The sequence below is a fragment of the Miniopterus schreibersii genome, assembly GCF_964146895.1.
Source record: "Miniopterus schreibersii genome assembly, chromosome: 7".
NCBI lineage: Eukaryota > Metazoa > Chordata > Mammalia > Chiroptera > Miniopteridae > Miniopterus > Miniopterus schreibersii.
The window spans coordinates 59,221,772-59,243,934 of record NC_138108.1 but is presented as its reverse complement, the minus strand read 5'-3'; the positions used below and the strand labels follow the sequence as shown (position 1 = coordinate 59,243,934).

Below are 22,163 nucleotides of genomic sequence, written 5' to 3'. Positions count from 1 at the left end.
ACTCTGGGTCCAGACTGTTCAAAACAGGACAAGAGAAGGGGGAAACAAATTAGGAAGAGCTGATAATGAAAGGTTGAGCTCAATTTCTGCATATTATCACATATCCAGAATAAAGGAAAAGAGGTTGACCATGGGATGCCTGTGGGTTCAATCCCATTGACCCTGGGCAGGCTGAACACCCACATGTTTACAAGAACAGCAGTTTTAACCCAACACTGATCCAGGCAGAAAAAGACCTCGAACCTTCAGGGATATGGTTTTTTTAAAAGAGTTTATCTGTCCTCAGTTTGAGAATGGAAGTAGACTGAATTAGAAAGAAAGGGCAGGATTTCAAAGGTTTGGACTCAAGGAGAGAGCAACAAATGAAAGAACTGAGATAACTTAGGAGAAATGGTTTACTGTTTTCAGGCTGTATTGAGTTAATGAAACAATATACACCAGTAACTCACCTCGTCTACCTATAGTTTATTCCTGAAGTTACCCAAGAGGATAGTAATATTAGTTGTGAGATGGACAAGATCATGTATACTATAGTTTGGTGGATATAATAGGAAAGGCTTGTTCCAGGGAAAGAAAAGGGTGTCAGGCTGTAGAGAAATATTTGGAAGAACCCACCCCCCCAAAAAAACAGCACCTTGAATATTTACATGGTTAAGAAGGTAAGGTTTTTTTCTTGTTTTGTTTTTTTTTGTTAATTTTCACTGGGGGATATTTTTTCCATTGATTTTTAGAGAGAGTGGAAGGGACTGAGGGGGAGAGAGAGAAAGACAGAAACATCGAAGTGAGAGAGACACATTGATTGGAGCAGGGGAACAAACCTGCAACCCAGGTATGTGCCCTTGCCCGGGAACTGAACCCATGACCCTCCGGAGTGCTGGCCAATGCTCTACTACTGAGCTGCACTGGCCAGGGCGAGAAGGTAAGTTTTTGCTCAAGAGGAAGAACAGAGAAAATCCAGCTAAAGTTGCTTTCTGCTTGGGATCTGAGAGTGGTGTTCCATCAGCCATTTAGAACTTAATTGCAAAAGCATAAATAAATTTCCCAAGCCCCCTATTCTCTTTATAAATAACACTTTCTCACTTGTGTGCTATTCTTCATTTGTCTGAAAAGAAAATTATGGCTTTCTAGTATCTATCCACAAATACATAGCAGCTTTGTAGGTCCTACTTTATTTATTATCTCATTTGTGATTTCAGAATTTATGTTTAGAATAAACTTATTAAACTAGCTAAAGATGCAAAGTTAGCTGGCATGCCTATTCCATAAGAAAGCATGATTGAATTGAAAGTCATCTTCACACATCTAATGACCTTTAATGGGGACAAATGCAGATTAATTCACCTAAATAAAAGAAATAGATGTTAGAAATTTACATAAACATTGCAGAATATTATCTAGCAATCATGATATATCAGAAAAAATAAACAACAATGCCTTTATAGTTATGATCACTGATCAGGTCTTAATCAGAGCATTGTTTTCTAGGTAAAAACCACCTAGAATAGATGAAATGACAAGACAAGGATATTTTCTGATAGGGAGAATTTCAACCAATATAAGAATGTTTAGCAAATGACAGAAGAAATGCCCAAACGAAGTAGGGAAAAGATCACTAATGTATTCACATTAGTAAATTTTTTGCTCCATATAGGTTTTAATATTCCTCAAATATTTAGATTGTGATCAGTTGTTTTACATTTGAGTAGAAGGCAGGAAAAGAGCAAGCTACAGAAATAAAGACTTAGAGTATAATCATGGGAAGACTTCCTTATCACGAGAAGTAGGTGACATTGAAACGAATGAGCATTGTGAAATCTCATCAAAAGATGTTTAAGTTGGATATTTATGTTGTATCTCATAGAGAGACTCAAAAGAGGAATTTCAAAATTCTGTCTATTTCTAGAATCCTGTGATTACCTTTAGAATCAAGGATTAATATCATCTTTTAAGACTGATTTAATAAAGAGCTAAAACTTTGGGAACCCATCTAATTTTGATAAATTGGTAACTAGCAATACTACAGAAAGTGTTAAGTGTTGCAAAAACACATAATAACAAAGAGTAAGACATAAAGTATCAATCTTCACTTTACTAGTCACAAATTCTGACTCTACTTCTGAATGTTTTCATTTGGAAAATATAGCATTTTATCTCCACCCTCAAGAGTTGTACAGATGGTAAGATAATAAATGTGAAAGCAGTTTAAGAACTATAGAGTATTGCAGACATATATGCTTCTGTTATTAGTAGTAACAATATTAGAAACAAGTCATTCCTATGTCTCAGTGGTACATATATAAATCTCTTAACTATGAATATGAAAACTTTCACTCCTTACATAAAACTCTGCAAAGGAATCTATGTCCAAGAATTCAAGAAGGGCTTGAGGTTAACCATTTACTTTTATTTGTTACATTTTGTATCAGTATACGTTCATACAATAAAGTTCACAAAGTGTATTGCTCAAAGAATTTTAGTAAATGAACACACCTGTTTAATCATCATCCAGGTCAAGATATAGAACGTTACTAACATTCTAGAACATTCCTTCATGCTCCATCCCAGTTAACCATCCCAAAGATAGCTACTATTCTGACTTTCATCACTAGAAATTAGTTTTAATTATTTTGGAAATTCACATACATGAAATCATACAGTATGTAGTCTGTGTCTAGCTACTTTGGCTAATATTATTTCTGTGAGATTCATCAAAGTGAGTGCGTGAAGCAGTTGTTCCTTATTTTTATTGCTGTATACTATTTCACTTTTAAGAAAATACCAAAAAAGAAGCACTTCTGGAATGACAGAGTAAGGATCTCTGAAAATCTCTTTTTTAAAAGCAATGAGATCTCTGGTAAAAATTGTTAAAATCAACTTTTCAGAACTCTGGAAATAAACCAAAGACTGCAGCAATCTTAAGGTCATTTATTTTTTAAAACTACTTAAATTTTATTTTTTTAAATGAGCTTTGTGTCATTTTAGCTTTCCCTATTCTGATTGCACTCTCCCCAGATCCACAGTAGCTTTGAAAATCAGCAGCCTCACACCAGAGAAGCTATGGAAACCACCCTAGAAGACACTGAAGAGGGGAGAATGGGTTTGGAGTTCCCCCAAAATCCTGTCATTTGTCACGGTTTGTCCTATCTGGTATCTCCCTGGTAAAGCTCATACACAAGACTTGTACTTATTTTACCTGATCCAGAATTTGCTCAATGAGGAAAGTTCTATTCCTAAGGCATTGTCAAAAACATTCGGTGGCAATTATTTAACATCACAGCAATCCAAAGTAGCGATACCACTTGAAATAAATAAGAGGCTTGCCAAAAAACTTAAAAGAAAAATATGGAAAACATGTTATCCATAGTGGGCTTTGAAAATTTCCAACACATTCCTAGGGATCTATGGCCACATGCATGTGCAGGACTGTGTGCATGCCCCAGAAGACCATGGAAGGCCCTATTCTCTTGCTTCTAGCATAACCTGAGGCCCTGTGCAAACAGGAACTGAAGGCTAAAGCAGACTTACAAAATGCCAGAGAATTGAAGACATGCCCCAACACAAACACACATAGAGCCTTTTAGCAAAATCTTGAACATCTATTGTTTTAGGGCACTTAAGGCAATGTTCCTGCAATTGTTAGCTAACCACTTAGCAAACCAAGGAGAGACTTCAGTAGCCACATATGACAAAATTAGTCCTCAAAAGTCTAATTTTACAGAATTAGTCCTCAAAATACCATATGTTAGGCCATAAAACAAACTGCAATAAATTTAAAAGAATTTAAATCATACAACATGTTTTCTAGCCACAATGAACTGAAATTAAAAATCAATTAAGAAATTTGAGAAAATTTCAAATATGTGGAAATTAAATAACACACCCCTAAATAACAAGATCAAAAAATCACAAGGAAAATTTGAGTATATTTTAAGGTGAATGAAAATGAAAACACAACATGCTAAAACATATGGCACGCAATGAAAGCAGTGCTCAGAGAAAAATTTAGTTATAAATGCCTATATTAAAAATAAGAAAAATCTCAAATGAATAACCTAAGCTTCAACCTTAAGAAACTAGAAAAATTCAAATCAAGCAGAAAGGAAATTTAAAAAGATTAGAAAGAAAATAAATAAAATAGAGTGAGCTCTGGCTAGGTGGCTCAGTTGACTGGAGCATCATCCCATACACCAAAAAGGTGGCAGGTTTGATTTCCGGGCAGGCCACATACCTAGGTTGCAGGTTTGATCCCTGGTTGGAGTGCATCAGGAGGTAACTGATCGATGTTTCTCTCTCACATTGATGTCTCTCTCTCTCTGTGTCTCTCTCTAAAAATCAATAAAAACACATCCTAGGGTGAGGATTAAAATAAATAAATAAAAAAACAAACAAATAAAATAGAGTGCAGAAACATAGAGAAAAACAACAAAACCAAAGGTTGATTCTTTGAAAATGTCAACAAAATTGGCAATCCCTTAACCGTGGATTTAAAAAACTTACAAATTAAGAAAAGAATTGAGAAAGAAGCCTCAAATTATTAAAATTTGAAATGAACAATAAGTCATCAAGCTATTCTGTCAAAGCCAGAAGTGGTAGTTGAACCATTTAGTTTTAATTTATAGAAATAAAAAAGAATATAAAGGAATCCTATGAACACTGTATGCGAACAAATTAGATAACCAGGATGAAATGAATTACCAGAAAGACACAAACTACAGAAACTTTTATCTATGTAGTTTCTTTACATATTTTTAAATTATATTATTAGGTATATTTAAATTTAAGTTTATAATCCTGTTGATTCTTTAACCATTATGGAACAATGTTTTTCTCCAATAGTAGTATATTTTGCCTTAGAGTTTGCTTTGCCTGATATGTGTATAGTAATACTATTTTCTTTGGTTATCACTTCATGTTATATCTTTCATACTATTACTTTCCACCTTCAGGAGTCCTTTATTTAAGATGTATCTCTATGAGCCTGGCCAGCCATGGCTCAGTGGTTGAGCATCGACCTAGGATCCAGGCGATCGAGGTTTGATTCCAGGTCAGGGCACATGCCCGGATTGCGGGCTCGATCCCCAGATCAATGAACTCTCATCATTGATGTTTCTATCTCTCTCTCTCCTTTCCTCTCTCTGAGATCAATAAAGATATATTTTTTTTTAAAAATGTATCTCTATGAGCAGCATATAATTGGGTGTTTCTGTCACTTTGACCATCTTTGTCATTTAATTGGAGTATTAATCAAACTAATTAAATGTAATTATTGAAATATTTAGATTTAAATCTACCTTCTCTATGTTCCCTATTGTATCATATGTTCTTTGTTTCTGTCTTTTCTTCTTTGGGGTTAATCAAGTGTTTATTGTTTCACTTGTCCCTTTTATTAGAGTTAGTGATATATTTATTATTATCCTACTGATTACCCTAAAACAGGGTTGGGGAAACTTTTTTCTGCCAAGGGCCATTTGGGTTTTTATAACATCATTTGCAGGCCATACAAAATTATCAACTTAAAAATTAGCTATGAAAAAAGTTCCTAGATTTATTGAATCTTGAGTCCTGCCTGCAGTTGCCTTGTCAGGGCCAGACCAAATGATTTCGTGATTGTTCCCTACCCCTGCCCTGAAATAAGGGATTCCAACATTCATCTTTTGCTTGTTACAATCTACCTTAAGTTAATATATTTACCCCTTTTTGAATAACACTTTTTGTGTTGTCATATATTTCAATCCTATATCTATTTTAAACCCTACAATGCATTACTAATATTGTTTGTATTTAGGTTTACTCATTTACCCTTCCCTGTGTGCTTAATTTTTTCCTGCAGTTCCATGAACCTGAAAAAAAAAATCCCTTTAGTCTTTCTTTTAATGTAACTCTGCTAGCAACAAATTCTTTCTTCCTTTTTTTGTCCAAAATGTATTTATTTTACTTCCTTTCCGGTTATATTTATATGAATATATAATTCTTGGTTGGCAGTTATATACTTTCAGAACTTTAAAGATAACATTCCATTGTCTTCTGTATTCCATAGTTTCTGTTGAAAAGTCAGCCTTAAGTCTTATTTTTGCTCCTTTGAAAATATTTTTTTTCCCTTTGACTACTTTAAATATTTTCTTTTTATCGTTGTTTGCCAGGTGTTTCAATATGATGCACTGGTCATAGTTTTCCTTGTATTTATCCTTCATGTGATATGTGAAGCTTCTTGAATTCATGACTTTCTGTCTTTCATTAGTTTTATAAAATTAGTTGCCAATAGTACTTAAAATGTTGATTTTGTTCAATTTGTGATTTCCTATCCTTCTAGGACGCCAGTTGCAGGTATATCAGGCTTTTAAACTCTGTTTCACATTGCTTTTATTCTCTCTTCTGTATTTGCCATCCCTTTTACTCTATATACTTAAATTTGAATATTTTCTACAGACTTCTCTCTTAGTTCACTATTCTTCTCTCAGATGTGCCCAATTTATTACATTCCTGCCTTTTAATTTGTTTCATTCTTGTAACTTTTAGTTCTAAAATTTCCATTTGGTTCTGTTTTTAATATACTTGGTAATTTTTAATTAAATGCTGAACATCTTGTGTGAAAAATTGCAAAGACTCTACATGAAATTATCTTTTTCCAGGAAGGCTTTAATATGTCCCAGTCATATAATATATGGAATGAGAACATTACTCCAGTCAGTGCTGGATTTTAGACTTTGTTATCATCATCAATCCCCATTTATTTCTGTTAAAGCACAGCTTTTAATTTTTGAGGAGTAGCCCTCTTGAGTTCTCCTCTGAAATCCTGATGTGTTTACTTGGGTTCTCTTCTGAAATCCTGAAGTGTCTACTTGAGCTCTCATACCTTGGTGGTGTCTAAATTTTCATCACTGTATCTCCCAAGGTCTCTAAGACTGCCAAAATCTCTGCTCAAATCTTTAATATCCAACCTGTTCCTTTGCAGTTAGTTTCCCTGCATTTTACCCTGCACAGTTTAGAAGTCAGCACATGCCTTGAGGGGAAATTGGACAGAAGTTTGGGCTCTCTCCTCTCAACTCCTGGATATTAGTCTCTCAAGTCCTAATCACCTTGGTAGCCTCAAACACCAATATCTGTCTTTTTAATGCAGTGGGACTGCCATAATCCCTGGCTGACACTAGGTTCTTGGCCTTTAATACCTAAGACATGAATCTACAAACACACATGTAAAAAGCTGAGGTGAATGTAGGGTTCATTTTATTACAGCTTTCTCATCTCTAAGATCTTGGTCCCTCCAGTACTTGCTTCCTTAGTTCCCCTGTAATGACTTCAAACAGTTTATTATATTATTTTAAAACAGCTGTTTTCAACAGGGGAATTAAAATAATACAAACTATTTTATCATAGCTAGAGTGGAGTTGAACCACTTACTTTCTATTTACAATTTTCCTTAATCTCTACTTTCAATATAGTCTTCTCATTCATGGTTCCTTAAAACTGCAGAGTTAAAATTGAGTCAGAAAAATTATGTACCTGGGTGGACTTAAAATAAGAAAAATGAGTCAGGAAAGCATTTACTCAAACATTAAATAAAATTTGTATGATTGCTATTTTCCTATGATTAGCATAAATAACAAAGGAAAAATAGATTTCTGAGTTATGCAGGTGTTTGTTTAACACTGCAGAGTCACCATTCTGTGTATCCCAGGTCTAATGTCAGTAATGAAAAACAAAATCAAAATATCGTTTGGTTTTACAAGTATAAAAGTTAGTGTCTTTTTATAACATATTTTATGTTACTTTTTGGATTTATAATATGTATTTCCTTTTTACAAAAAGGCAAGTTTAACAGTTTGGTGTGTATTTTCCTTCTTTCTTTTTTTTTAAGTGAAAGAAGTAGGTCTTTTTAGTATGTTGTGTAGGTCTTCTGGATGGGACATGCTCCATTTAGAGCTGTGTTTCCTGCTTGGAGGGACAATTAATATGCTTACTACTTGAGAAACAGCATGGCTCATTGGACTAAGCTTTGAGTCAGTACTTTGGAGTTATAATACTACTCTGCTACTGATTCGATTTGTGCCCCTGGGCCAGCCATTTAACTTTGTATTTGTTCACCTGAATAAAATGGGATAAAGTTATCACTTATTTGCAAGAGTAGCTAGTAATAACTGATTTTGAATATAAAGAAATGCATATAATATATTTTGACCAGTTAATATCACTACAAACATTCCTACAATTCAGTTTTCTCTAAAACCTTAGTACTGCTTTGATTAAAATTATTCTGATCTAAGTTAAAATAAAGCACAATAAAGTGCAGTTAAGTGTTTTGTTTAATTTGCATGCTTAAACAGGTGGGAAAATCCAGTGTAGTTAAGCCTGAGAAAACAAAAAATGTTTAAAAATAGAGAGAAAAATAATCTTTCTTTCCCCCACAGGTTTTTTTAATTGCAAAAAGTATTATATATTATACACATGTATTATTCTTTATTGCCAAAGCACAAAAAATTCACATTTATACACAATAATAACAATAAAGTCAGATTTATTCTTTTTCTATTTATAATTCTTTAGAAATGGAATTTAAATAATAATAACTTTTAAATTTTATAATAATTTTATCTCAGCACAGATTCTTTTTTTAAATGCTTTCACAAAGTCATAAAAAGGAGCAAATAGATCATTCCTTTGTCTGGTACTTTATCTTCTTTTGCACAATACATGATACTGAAAAAATATGAAGATTGAATTAACTTGAATATAGAGAAATTCAAAATATAGTACTTGGATTTAGAAAGGTGCCTTTTATTTATTTTATTTTTTTAAATATATATTTATTGATTTCAGAGAGAGGGAGGGAGAAGAAGAGAGAGATAAAAACATCATGATGAGAGAGAGCCATTGATTGGCTGCCTCCTGCATGATTGCTGGGGATTGAGCCTGTAACCCAGGCATGTGCCCTGACCGGGAATTGAACCATGATCTCCTGGGTCATAGGTTGATGCTCAACCACTGAGCATGCTGGCTGGGCAGGAAAGGTGCCTTTTTAAAGGAAGCCTTAAAAAGAATGCTTTTAAATATTTTATAAACAATATCCAATTTATTTCATAAATTTTAGTTTAATTTGAAATAGAGGACACTAAATGGACTCTTTACCATGTCTCCTATAACTGCTTCTAGTGCATTTGTAGTTTGCAAATCTCTAAGACTCAAGGACTTTTTTTCTTAACTATGAAATGGTTAAAATAATATCAAGGCTATAAATCAAAGTTGTAGGAGCTTGATTGCCCATCAGTAGATGAGTGGATAAAAAAAGCCATGATACATTTACACAATGGGATAGTACTCAGCCATAAAAAAGAAGGAAATCATACCTTTTGTGACAGCACAGCATGGATGGACCTGGAGAGTATTCTGCTAAGTGAAATAATCAGTCAGAGAAAGGCAAGCACCATATAATTTTACTTATATATGGAATCCAATGAGCAAAATAAACAAACAAACAAAATAGAAACAGATTCATAGATACAAAGAACAGATTGATAGTTGTCAGGAGGGAGGGCGGCTGGGTGGCTGAGTAAAAAAGGTGAGGGATCAAGCAAAGAAAGAATATTCATAGACACAAACAACAGTGTGGGGATTGCCAGAGGGAAAGGTGAGTAGGGTGAGGTAGACTAGGGTAAAGGGGGGATAAATGATGATGAAAGGAGATTTGACTTGGGGTGGTGAACACACTTGAAATCTATATAATTTTATTAACCAATGTCATCCCAATACATTCAATTAAAAATTTAAAGAAATATATATATATTTTTAAATTAAGTAAGAATGTATATGAACCATTTATCTTGTTAGAGATAACTCTGAGGAATGCTGTCATCTAACAGCCTCTAAGTCATATCTCTGCATTATTGAAGTCTTGATGTTTTCATTCACCAGCCTAATCTTTTTCACCATTTAGGTGGCTTCAACATTCTTGCAAATAACTCATCCAGCTCCCTGGATGTTTTGACATCCAGTTTTTGGACCTCCTCATTGTTAGTGACCATTTTTCTACCACTCCAATGGTAACTCCCTAGCCACTGTCATCACCAGACACAGTTCTCCTCCAAAACCTTGAATTGTTATGCATAGATCATAGTTCCTATTCTTCTAGCTCACGTGTGTAAATAAATATCTTGTGTAAATATCTTCCAGGAAGCAAGAGTCCTCCTAATGGTGTCAACCTTCTAATTCATTGCTCCTACCACTTCCTCCTACCCACGAGAGCTTCCTCTAGGCTAGACTTTCTTTTTATCCTACCGAAATTCTGTTATTTACTGTCCCAAGGACATCCATACAGTTCCCATAATGTCCTTGTTTTTCTCTTCCTCGAAATCTCTTACTTAACAAATCCAGCCATGGAAGAGCTCAGTCATCTGCCTTCTCTGTGCCTGCCACCAGCCTTGTGTTGCAGGAAACAACCACACACATAACTGGGCTGACTGAAGCTGTGATAAACATGATCTCCAACCTCTCAAATGGTTGCTCAACCCTGACAATTCTAACGCAACACCTTTCCCTCTAATCTCAGGACTATTTCACACCTTTTCATCATGTCTCTTTCACTTTATGCAGAAACCTTGCTTTATATTTCAGGTAAATTAGAGCCCTCAGCTGGGAATACCATCACCCCCCAGTGTCCCACTCTACAAACTCACCTCCTTTTACTTGCCCTTTCTTCTTCTTGCCTGCCTCAAAAAAACAAACAACAATAACAACAACAAAACAAAAAAAAGGAAGGAAGAGATAATGATAGAAATAGAGACATAGAATAAAGATAGAGGTAGGTATATAGGTAGATTAGATAGATGATAGATGATAGATGATAGATAGATGACAGATAGATGATAGATGATGATAGATAGATGATAGATAAATGATGATGATGATAGATAGATAAATATAGATATAGATAGATGATAGATAGATATAGATAGATGATAGATAGATGATAGATAGATGATAGATAGATAGATAGATAGATAGATAGATAGATAGATAGATAGATATAGATAGATAGATGATAGACAGATAGATATAGATAGATAGGTATAGATAGATGATAGATGATAGATAGGTGATAGATGATGATAGATGATTGATGATAGATAGATAGATGATAGATAGATAGATAGATAGATGATAGATAGATAGATAGATAGATAGATAGATAGATAGATAGATAGATAGATAGATAGATTAAGAGAGGAGAGGAGGGGAAGGGAGGGGAGCGGAGGGGAGGGGAGGGGAGGGGAGGGGAGGGGAGGGGAGGGGAGGGGAGGGGAGAAAAAGAAAAGAGAAAAAAAAGAAGGAATGGCCATACTTCTCTCAAAGGCCAACCCATCTATCTCATGCTCTGAATGAAGTGTCTTCCTTCTCACCTTGACAAGTATTTTGTCCATTTAGTTTTCCTCACTTTCTTCCTCATTTTCAATCTTCCCTCCTTATTGCATCATACCTCTCAGTTTACAAATGTAATTTATGATCTCTCATCTGAAAGTAGAAACCAAATAAAATCCTCTCGTGATTCTGCATCTGCTGCTAGCACTGCCTTATTTGAGTTTTCATAGCCAAGCATCTTAAGAGTTGTTATTTATGCTGCCTCTCAGTTCTTATTCCCCATTGACCCTTCAAACATTTCAGTCTGGCTTCTGCTGAAATTACTGTCAAGGACATCAGTCCATGACGGCCACATCTACTGGCCCTTTATTTTTTTGTTCTTCAATTTACTGATGAATCTGTAAGAGTCAGTACTGTTCCTATCTCCCTTCGTAAAACACCTATGTACGAACTCTCTTTCTCTTGGTTTTTATCTCATCTCTCTGGTTGCTACTTTTTCGCTCCCTTTCCTCACTTTTGGTGCTCCACATGCTAAATTTCTTCTCTATTTAGATGTTCTCATCAATCTCCATGGCCTTAAGTACCATTTATGTGCTGGCAATTCCCAAATTTATAACGGTAGCATTGCATGTTCCTCCAAACTTCAGTCACCTACATCCAATGGACTACATTTCTATTTGGACGTCTCACAGGCAAGTCAAATTTAACTTTTTCAAAATTGAAAATTTTCACTATTTATTCCTCCACTTTCTTCTCTGTAATACATCTATTTCTTCCTTCCCCTAAACCTTTCCCATCCCAACAAAGGACACCATGTCTGCTCATTTGCTCAAAGAAAAAAATAGTAGGAGTGATCCAATTCACTGGAAAATCCTGTAAATTGTACTTAAAAAATGTATCTCGAATCTGTCCACTTCTTTCTACATTAGTTCACATTACCAATTTCTCTTGCCTGACTTATTGCAGCACCCTTCTATCTAGTTTCTCTGCTTTCTTTGGCAATATCTTGCAACCTGTTCTCCATATAAGAGCAAGAGTAAAAGAGTTATGGAATCTGGTTTATGTAAACATAAACCAGATTCCATAACTCTTTTACTTAAAACCATCCAATGGCTCGATGTTTGATGTTTCACTTTGAATAAAATCCAAGAGCCTTACTTTGGACTATGAGATCTTGCCTAGTCTGAGCCTATACTCATTTCTCTCCTTGTTCACACCACTCTCCTCATTGCTGTGAGATCCTCCTTTCAATTTCTTGAACATATCATAGGCTTTGTATGTACTATTCCTTCTTAACTAGCTCCTTTCATGACTATCTTCCTTTCATCTTGTAAAGTTCCATTTAAATGCCACTTCCTTTGTAAGTCTTTCCTGAATCATTCTCTAGAAATAGATCCCCTCTTTCCATCTAATCCCACCACTCTTCTTCTTTTTTTCAGTATCCTGTCTGCTATTACAAGTAAGCCTTCCCACTGGACAATTACTTTCTTACTTGCAGCTTCTGTCTTCCTCATGATACTTAAGCTCAATGAGGGCAGAGGCTATATGTGTTTCACTTATCACTGTACAATAAACGCCTAGCACAAATCCTATGGCTAATAATTACTTGTTGAATAAATAAATGCCACAGATAAAGATAGATGATGTAATAAAAAATGACTGGTTCTTATGCAATTTTGCATTATAGGACTTTTTAGGACTATAGCATCAAAGCTTTATTCAAGATTTTAAGCATTTGTTAAAATGGATGGAAGGCAATATTTTTGAGAGTCTTCGGTATATTGTCTATTTTATGCTCCAGTGCCTCTCAAATGATCTGTGGTGAATTTCCAATCTATGAGACTTTCGTAAAATACAATAAAGTTGAATTACTAAAATAATGAAATAAAAACAAAAATATAAGCCTTATTATTATTATTATTAGTTTCAGCAGATGCAAACTCTTGTTAAGTTTCTACAAAACTCTTAAAAATGGTTGTTGTCAATGTCTACATTAATCTCATTGAAGACAGTCTGAGACCAACACTGATTTGAGAACCACACTCTGAGTAGCGTTGGTGTACTCCATCATTCTTTCACTTGAGAGGTAGTGCATTGCAAAGCCTGTTGTAGAAAGAATAGTTGAAAACTATTAGAAATAAAAGTTATAATATTTAGAAATAAAAGTTATAAAACAATTAGAAATTAGTTAGAATTAGCTAGAAAACTAAGCCCCTGTGCTCATGAATTTATTTATTGGAGGATGGGAGAAAACCTTCCTCAAATAAGCCTGTTCTTTTCATTTCCCACACATTTACTGGATTTCAAAGGAGGTGATATGGAAGAAAAAGTTAAATGTTATCTTTGGGAGGTTACAGAGAACCCAGTTTTTTGTTGAGATTTATATTACCAGCTGGACTAGTGTAGCCTTTTTTTAAATTGACTTTAGAGAGAGGGGGGAAAGGAAGAGAGATAGAAACATCAATTGGCTGCCTCCTGCACACGCCCTCCTGGGGATTGAGCCCTCAACCCAGGCACGTGCCCTGACCGGGAAAGGAACCAGCGACCTCTGGGTGCATGGGACGACACCCAGCCAACTGAATCACACTGGCTGGGCTAAAATTTTATTTTTTGTAGCCCTTTTATCAAATTGTTGGCTCCATTATTTCCACCATAGCTGGTTTCTCTTAACTCTTCTAGCTCACTTTTCTGTTCTAGACTATTCAGCTTTAATGTTTTGCCCCTCCTCTGCTCCCAAATTCTTCCTCTCAGCATTTCTTTTTTATCCCACTGGCACAGTGCAATACTATGGCTAGACCTAATTAGAAAGAGAGAAATAATAGTAGCAAAAGCTAGGATATATAGGGTAGAGTGAGTTTTCTTACCCCTTGCACATTTAGGGAGAGGATTAATGAAAGACATGCTGATTATTTTCCGCTTTCCTTTGACCTACAAGGTACCCGGTTTGTTCCCCACGTGGTATGCTCTTAGAGCATTGGTATATAAGAAATTCATTAGTTGTGCCACTTCTGGAATGCCCATTTTATCTTAGCCCGGGAGATTTTTACAGTATCTAGAAAGTGGCATTAATATTTTTAAATTCTTCATGGAGGGGGAATTCAACCTCTCATACATTCGGTCATCTTCCTAAAGATGAAGAAAGACTGAAGCATGTGCTGCTTATATGTGACTCTTGGTATCTCCGAAGGCACGTGAATACCTTAAGGTAAATTTCCTCACAATATGCCATACTACCCAGTCTCAGAGACTAGTTCAATTCCAGCCCCACCTCAAAGTTGCAGTCCATACCTCTTTGAGCCATGTGAGTTTCTAGTATAAAAAGAAATCATCTTTTATTCTGGAAACAACCCGTGACCCTCATTTACCTGTGTCCTCAGCTAGCCAACACACCCTTGAATCTCTAGGTGGAACTGGCGTCTCAAGATTCTTCCAGCTGGGAATAATTTGCAGTTTAATTGAACTTCTTGCTGGGACTCTGGACTTGAAATTCTAGCATTGGAGTGGCTACAAGGCTAGGTTTGGGGATTGAGTGACGTTAGCTAACGTTGTTTAGCGCATAGTATCTAATGCTCTGGCAGACCAGAATTCCTTTCATGCTTCATTTCCCTTTCCTCACTGTTCTTCCGAAATCAGGTTCGTACAGCTTGCACTGTGTTAGGGATGCACTGGATTTGTAGATAAGAAAAAGTGATTCTACAAAGTAGGAAGAGGCGCAGTAGGGTCAGCTACAGTTACCTCTGTCTTCTAAGTTTTGGAATTTCCGTGGGCATTAGTCACATACTCTCATGTCTTAATAGATTTTTGAATTTTTAAAAATGCAGAAGGCAGGGTGGACAGATTTAGGAACAAAATAGATAACTACTGTTAATGGATGCTAACAATATTTCCCGTGGGGTTATTTTAACTCTTTATTAGAGAAGAATATTATAGTGAAGACTTTGATTTGTTGCTCCTCTCTCATACTATGGAAAAGTAATTTTCATCTTCTCTTGCATTCTTATACTGGGGAATTTGGGTGGCAAGATAAGGAGTATGTTTTCAAGTTTTAGTCATATTGCTGGTTATTCCAGTTGTTCCACTTCCTCTGGTTTCACAATTCAGAAATATTGAAGTGATGCAGAGATAAGACAACAGTGGGGCCTCATCCAGGGTATAACCGACATCAAATTCCTGAATGAACTGAAGGTCGTTCTAAATAAAATACACTCTTCCATTCCAGAAGTGTTAATGCAACTCTTAACTCAGCCAGTGAATGGAAGATGGCTTATATTTATTCCTTTGAACAGCTCATAAAGTCCACAGGACTACATGAGGCCTTTTAGATACCTTGAAGATCAACTTTAGACTTTTCTTAACTGTTGCACAATATCAAATTCTGAGTACTATGACTTGAGAACTAGAAGTCTTGGAGAGTTTAAAGTGCCACAATGATTGCTAATAACCCTGGCAAGCAAGCTGTAGAAATGGGCACATAATTACAGGATGGATTTAATACAGAGTAATTTAGAAGAGAAAAGTAAAACACTATAAATACAAGGAAAAAGGTTTGACTTTGTGGGAAAAATGTGGGAATCAGTAAGCCACAAGTAAAACATCAATCAGCCATATAATAGTTACTTTATTATTTTGATTAATAAAAGAACAAATATTTGTGGAATACAAGTGAGAATACTGGATTTTTTTTTTTTAAAGGCAGTTATCCCCTAGCTATTTATGGAGTTACTTATTAAGCACCCATCACATATGCTAAACAGATAAGATCCGTACCTTCACAGAGCTTGCTGAAGTGTGGGAAATGACAGCGCCAGTATCTAATACTGTCTTTAGTTTGTATTCCTTAGTCACTTCGAGTCTAGCAAACACTGTGAGCTCCTTAAGGTAGGAATACTATTTTTACATTTTGGATCCAACACCATGTCTAGAACAGCACCTTGTAAGCAATCAACTTAGATTAAGGGATAAAAACAGGCCCTAAAATTTGAAAAAGTAAACAACTGTCTGACCATCAAATATGTCGATCAAAATCTGCAGGTATTTGCAAACCTATTACGTGCAGAACAGTCCTCCACACAATGATTCGTGTACTAAAAAGAATGGTAGGAACGGATTCAAATTGCACATCGTGAAAGTTGCCGGGGATATCCTAACCGGGTGGACAGCCATTCTCTTCAAGCTTTTTTCCCCCCTTCGTTTTAGCCGAAAGACAAAACGCTTAAGCAGAAGCCACGGGGGGGCGGGGGGGATGCATCGTTAGGGCTGGTGGCACAGACGCGCCAGCTCGCACGCAGAGCTCGCGCGGGCAGCTCGGCAGGCGCAGCGGACCAGCTCCCACCCGCGGCTGCCCGGCGCCTCGGAGCGCACTCGGCGTCCCCCAAGAGGAAAGACAGGGCGCCGCAGACGCCCCCTCCCCGGAGGAGACACCGGCCACCCACCCCGCCTCGAAGTCCTCTCGTTCTTGGGCTCCCTGACCACTCGGGCGTGCGCTCCAAAGAGGCCGGTGTGGCGCGATTCAGAAACCAGGTGCCCCGGGTCGCCCCCCGCATCGACCCGCCCACCCACTGGAGCCCCAAAGCCCAGCAGGCCGCGCAGGCCGGACGCCGAGGCCTCGCGGTAACCAGCCTCCGCCTGCCCCGCCTCCTCGTCCTCCCCCCGGCCCCGCCCTCGCTCGCTACTTCTCCCCAGCTCCCGCCTCGCTGGTTCGACAATCTCCTCGCGCTCCCGGCCCCGGCACGCGCGCTGCGCCCCGCAGCCACCGCCGCCGCCGCCGCCGCCGCTGCCGCGGAGCGTTCCTCCACCGTGCCTGCCATCCAGCTCCGGACCGGAACCGGAAGTTTAGGGGGCGGGGCCGGCGGAGGCCAGGGGACCGAAAACGCGGCCGAGCTCGGAGCCCGGAGCCGGAGCCAGAGCCTGGACCAGAACTTGGCCGCCGCCTGAACCGCCGCCGTCGCCGCCCGTCGCTCCTTCCCCGCGCCGCTGCCGCCTCGGTCGCCACTGCCGCGAGCTCGGCCACCAGTGGTCCGCGGACTTTGGGTGTCCGGGTTGAAGGTCGGTCCGGACGTCGGACCCAGCTCGGTTCCCGGACTGTCCGGGCGGCAGCGAACGCCGCCGCCGCCGCCTCCTCGTCGCCTCAGCCTGGCGTTTTGTTCCGAGAGACCCGAGAGGCGAGCGGAGCTGACAGTGATTTTGACAGTGATTTAAACCTGCTTTTGTTGTTGTTGGCTTTCCGTTGTGCGGTTTAGTGTGTTGTGGGTGTGTGTGGAGGTTTTTCCCCCGTGGTGTATTTTTTTTTTTTTTATTGTTGTCCTTTTTTTTTTTTTCCCCCCCCGTTTTTCTTTTCTTTTCTTTTTCAACCCCGTGAACGTTTTTTTGGTCGGGGCTTCCGAATATGTTTTATGACGGTTGATTTTACACCAGGAGGTTTGTCTCCGAGGAAGACCCAGGGAACTGGATATCTAGCGAGAACTTCCTACGGCTTCCCCGGCGCCTCGGGAAAATGGGAGCTGCTGCAAAGTTGGCGTTCGCCGTCTTTCTTATCTCTTGTTCTTCAGGTAGGTGCCTGGAGCGCGGCGCGGCGGGGCTGCAGCCGCTGCTCCCGCCGCTGGCCGCCGCGGCCGTCGTGGGGTCGGCGAGCCCCGGGGCAGCCCGGGCAATGTTACCCCCCGCCCCGAGCCCCTCGGCTGCCACCCCCGAGGGCTGATTGTGATCTGGAAACCTCCATGAATTTCCCTCGTTTTGAGTTAGGTTGGTAGCTGATAAGAGTGACTGCCCTGTTGTTGTGGAAGTGAGAAAGTCTTGGTTTTGTGGCCGTAACGCTGGATGACAGCGCCGGTTGGGTTTCAATTAAGCCGCAAATACCACAAGTAACAATTTACGCAAAGGTTGGAGACCTGAAAGGCGTTATTTCTAACATGTCATTTAGTGTGGCATCCTCCAAAAGAAGGCTTTTTTTTTTTTTTTTTTTTAAGTCGCCTTTTAATTAGTGCTTCACCAGCGACTATCACAGCAGAGATCAAGTCAGTTGCTACTTAATTTTGACCGTGAGAAACAATAGATCATATCAGCAATTTCATCTGGTCTCCCCTCACGTTTTCTTCAACTTCGGTGTCCAGCAGTGTTAAAAATAGTTGTAGTTGTTGTTGGAGTATTAACTATAACCCAGTGCAGAAGAGGTATGCCGCTGTGTGTTGGTACTGCGCTGGCTTTCAACCACCATTTATGTGCTCTTTTCTGGCATAGATTTTGCTTACCTACGGAATACTTATTTTAAACGCGTTTTATTGAAGCATTGTTTTCGGGTTAGAATAGCCCATTTGAAATTATTCATACTGTTAAATACACTATATTCATAGAATAGGTTTTGGCTCAAGGTTGGAAGAATAATCTTGCCCTTTTGTATTTGAAAATGTGATTTTGTGAGAACGTTCTGTGGTTGCAACCAGTGGTTGGAAAACTAGCTAGCCTTTTGTATTTGAAATCCTGTAAATGCATACAGCGTCTGATTCAAAGGTGTGCAAATGTACGTAGCAGAGTTAGTTCCATAGATGAACAATTTTAAAGTCGCAATGGATCTATTTATCATAAAATTAAATATTCAATTACTAAGGTTGTGAGATAGAATTATTGGGGGGGGGTTCGGAATTGACAGGTTTCATGGCCATGTCTTTATCTCATTTGCTACAGGGAAATTAGAGGGTGGTAGTCTTTTCTTTGTGTACCTCTGTGGTGTGTGTGTGTGTGTGTGTGTGTGTGTGTCCGTGTCCATGTCCGTCAGTCCTCCCCACCCCCCTTTTTAATAGAATCTTTTGTAATGTATAGAATTTTGCTGAATGGTACATTTCCTTGTGGTTAATAAATGGATAAAGTCTAGTCTTATGTCTGTAGTGGTATTGATCAGTTCCGGGTGGGCTGAATGTGTTGTGAAATGGCGATCATTGCCAGAGATTAACCAAAAGAATCATGTCTGTTTAAATGGAAGAAGGTGCATGCTTAAGGCAGGCTGACAGTTCTTTTTGTGTGCGGTTTGGGGAGGAAGATAAACAATGGTATCTCTAAAATGAATGGATACCTTGATAACATTAAACCTCTTGCTTTTGTTACATGACTTAACCATGAGGTTTTTATTTTTCCAGTAGTACTCTTTCTCCTCTGCTCCTATATGTTCTGGTTGGTGAACTCCTCTTATTCAAATCCCTCTTTCTGATCTCCTGCCCTTGAGGAGGAGGGGCATCATGGCCACTGACCAAAGAATTGTGGACATTATTCCCTCCCAAGCTCACCTGAGGCACACTCACTGGTGAAGGAGGTTATTCTTGAGCAGTCTCCAGGTATTACTTCTGGAAAAGCAGGCTGCCACTACAGATCTTACAGCTTCCTCTGCTTGGTTTGGGAGAAAAAAGAATTGAGCATTAGTTTCTTGTAGGATTATTTCAGGATGGGCCTGAGTGTGTGCATTTCAATACCAGTTCCAGCTGCTTGGTTTGGGAGAAAAAAAGAATTGAGCATTAGTTTCTTGCAGGATTATTTTCACTGGGCCAGGAGGTTAATAGCTAAAATTTTGAAATTAAGTAATTTGTTGCTATACAGCATATAGATATTCGACTTACATTAAATTACTAAATATTGTTGCATAGTTTTTTAAATAAAGGTTCCTAGTTGAACTAAAATATAATCCTATTGAAGATAATTGAAATAATCTTAAAGACTTTAATCTGTATTTATACATGAAGATTTTTTAGAACTTAAAATGTCTGCTTTTTAAAAGGGCTTTTGATGTGAATCAAATGCACTCTAAGAAGGATTATTGTGATTCTTTTCCTAATTGATTTTTTTATGTAATTTGTAATCTCGTATGAGGATGACTATTTTTATGAAAATTAAAAAATTTTTTCAAGTTTTCAGTTTTTTTGTCTCTGGATATTTGAACATTTTAAATCAAATGGAGAATAGTAGTAAAGAACAATTTTATTTCAGGTGTTTAGGATGGATGTTTACTGTTCTCTTTAGTATTTTTTGCATTTTTATTTTTTAGTTTCCATTCCATGGCATGCACACTGGAGACTGATTATACAGACTGTTCCTGTAGGGTATGGCCAAGTGTATAATTTCTTTCTCTAGTTCCAGGGGAAACATTTTAGAGTTTTGCCCTCATCTAGAAATGTCTACAGTTCCCCTTGATTTTGATTTTTTTCATTCCTCTTATTCTTCCTCAAGTTTTATTTTAAACAGAAACCTACGTAGTTTTTTGTTTTTGTTTTCAAAACATTGTGGTAAATTTGTGCCTTTCTCCACAATTTGTTAAAATGTGAGGATGAGTTTAGTACTTGCCCTAGTTCTTAGTTTTATCCTACCTAAAGTGATGAAACTATTGCGGTACTATTTGAGTTGCACTGAATAAGCTGAGAATTCCTTTGCATTCTGTGGGAGCTGGAACAGCCTGGTCCATATATTTGATGAAATAAGAAGTGGAAATAAAGTAATATGTGCATATTCTTCAGTTCAGTCAGGCAATACTGTGCGTATTTCTATGAGTAAGTGTATGTGTGATTGGAGGGGGAATTGGCAGTGCAGTAAATCTTCTGGGACTCTTCTGAACTTTGGCTAACAAGTGATAGATATTAAATGCTTTGTTTTCTAAAAGGCAGAATCTCTTAAATGTAGGCTGTGATCAAATTCAAATATAATATATTGGAACATCAAGAGCAGAAGAGAAACAAAATATCCACCCTACCTTCCACCCTCCCATTCATTTTGAATTTTTATTTATTTATGAGAAGCCAGTGGTTCTCAAGCTTGAGTACCTTTTGCTCCCCACCCCTGCACCTCTCCCCCAGGGGACATTTGGAAACATTTTTGGTTATCCCAACTATAGGGGAGGAGGGGAGGGTATGCTACTGGCATCTAGTGGGTAGAGGGCAAGGATGCTGCTAATCATCCTATAATGCACTGCACAGCCTTCCATAACAAAGAATTATGTGGCTCAAAATGTCAGTAGTGTTGAGGTGGAGAAGCCCTACTTTAAACTTTTAATTTTTAAAAGCATTAGTATATTAGTAAAGGGGCTCTACTCCTCCTCCTACAGTTACCTAAATTTTATAAGTACATGGTATTGGAGATCTCCAGGTCACCTTGTATTAAGAGTTTTCATCTTTTCACTGTCTTTTCAAATTAGAATGATTAAATTAGAGAAACAGACTATAGGTATATACATTATTTCATTCTATTATATTTTACTAAAAATAGTTTGCTGTTATGAATAAACTCTCTAATCATTTGTTATGATGGAGTGCTTGTGAAGATTGCATATTCATGGATATGATGAATGGATTGGTTAAGGTATCGAGTTTAATTATATTTGCTTTTGATCCAGTAGTTTATTTGCCATAATAATTGTCTTTAAGGATATTTCCTTTTACTTACTGAAATCACCGCGTGGGCTGTATGGTGGCATTACGGTGTGTGTGTGTATGTGTGTGTTTAACTTGGTGCCTGAAAGTTTCATATGGAAGAAATATGTCCAATGTTACATGATTCCTGAATGGTTCAAGGTGTAAAATTGTTGTTGTTTTTTAAGGGCTTTGTTATTGTTTTTTTGCCTAGCTAACTTTAATTTCAAGAAACTTTTAAAGTGATTTCTTAATTACATAATTTTCTTGAGATTCATTAGCAGGATTCTGGTTACCATTAGGCTCATTTAGGCCATACTAAGTAATATTCTATGATCAATTGTAGACTCTTGTCCTTTTTAAGGTTAAAATTTGACCATAATTAATAAGTGCTTACTATGTTTTGAAGTCTGGTTTTAAGGAAGTTAACTC

The 22,163-nt window shown here is 37.7% G+C and overlaps 1 protein-coding gene across 5 annotated transcripts in view; it reads left to right on the top strand.

Moving 5' to 3' along the window:
* The first annotated feature begins 16,912 nt into the window (after positions 1-16,912).
* Positions 16,913-22,163, top strand: part of ACVR2A (activin A receptor type 2A) — an 83,686-nt gene continuing 78,435 nt past the window's right edge. The window contains exons 1-2 of one of the 5 annotated variants that reach the window (XM_081142068.1): positions 16,913-17,510; positions 17,764-17,897. In XM_081142068.1, the coding sequence (XP_080998194.1) occupies positions 17,843-17,897 (55 nt within the window). In that variant the 5' untranslated portion in view covers positions 16,913-17,510; positions 17,764-17,842. Of the gene's footprint in view, positions 17,898-22,163 lie in introns of all 5 variants that reach the window. The other 4 variants (XM_081142069.1, XM_081142071.1, XM_081142067.1 and 1 more) reach the window with 4 other exon arrangements.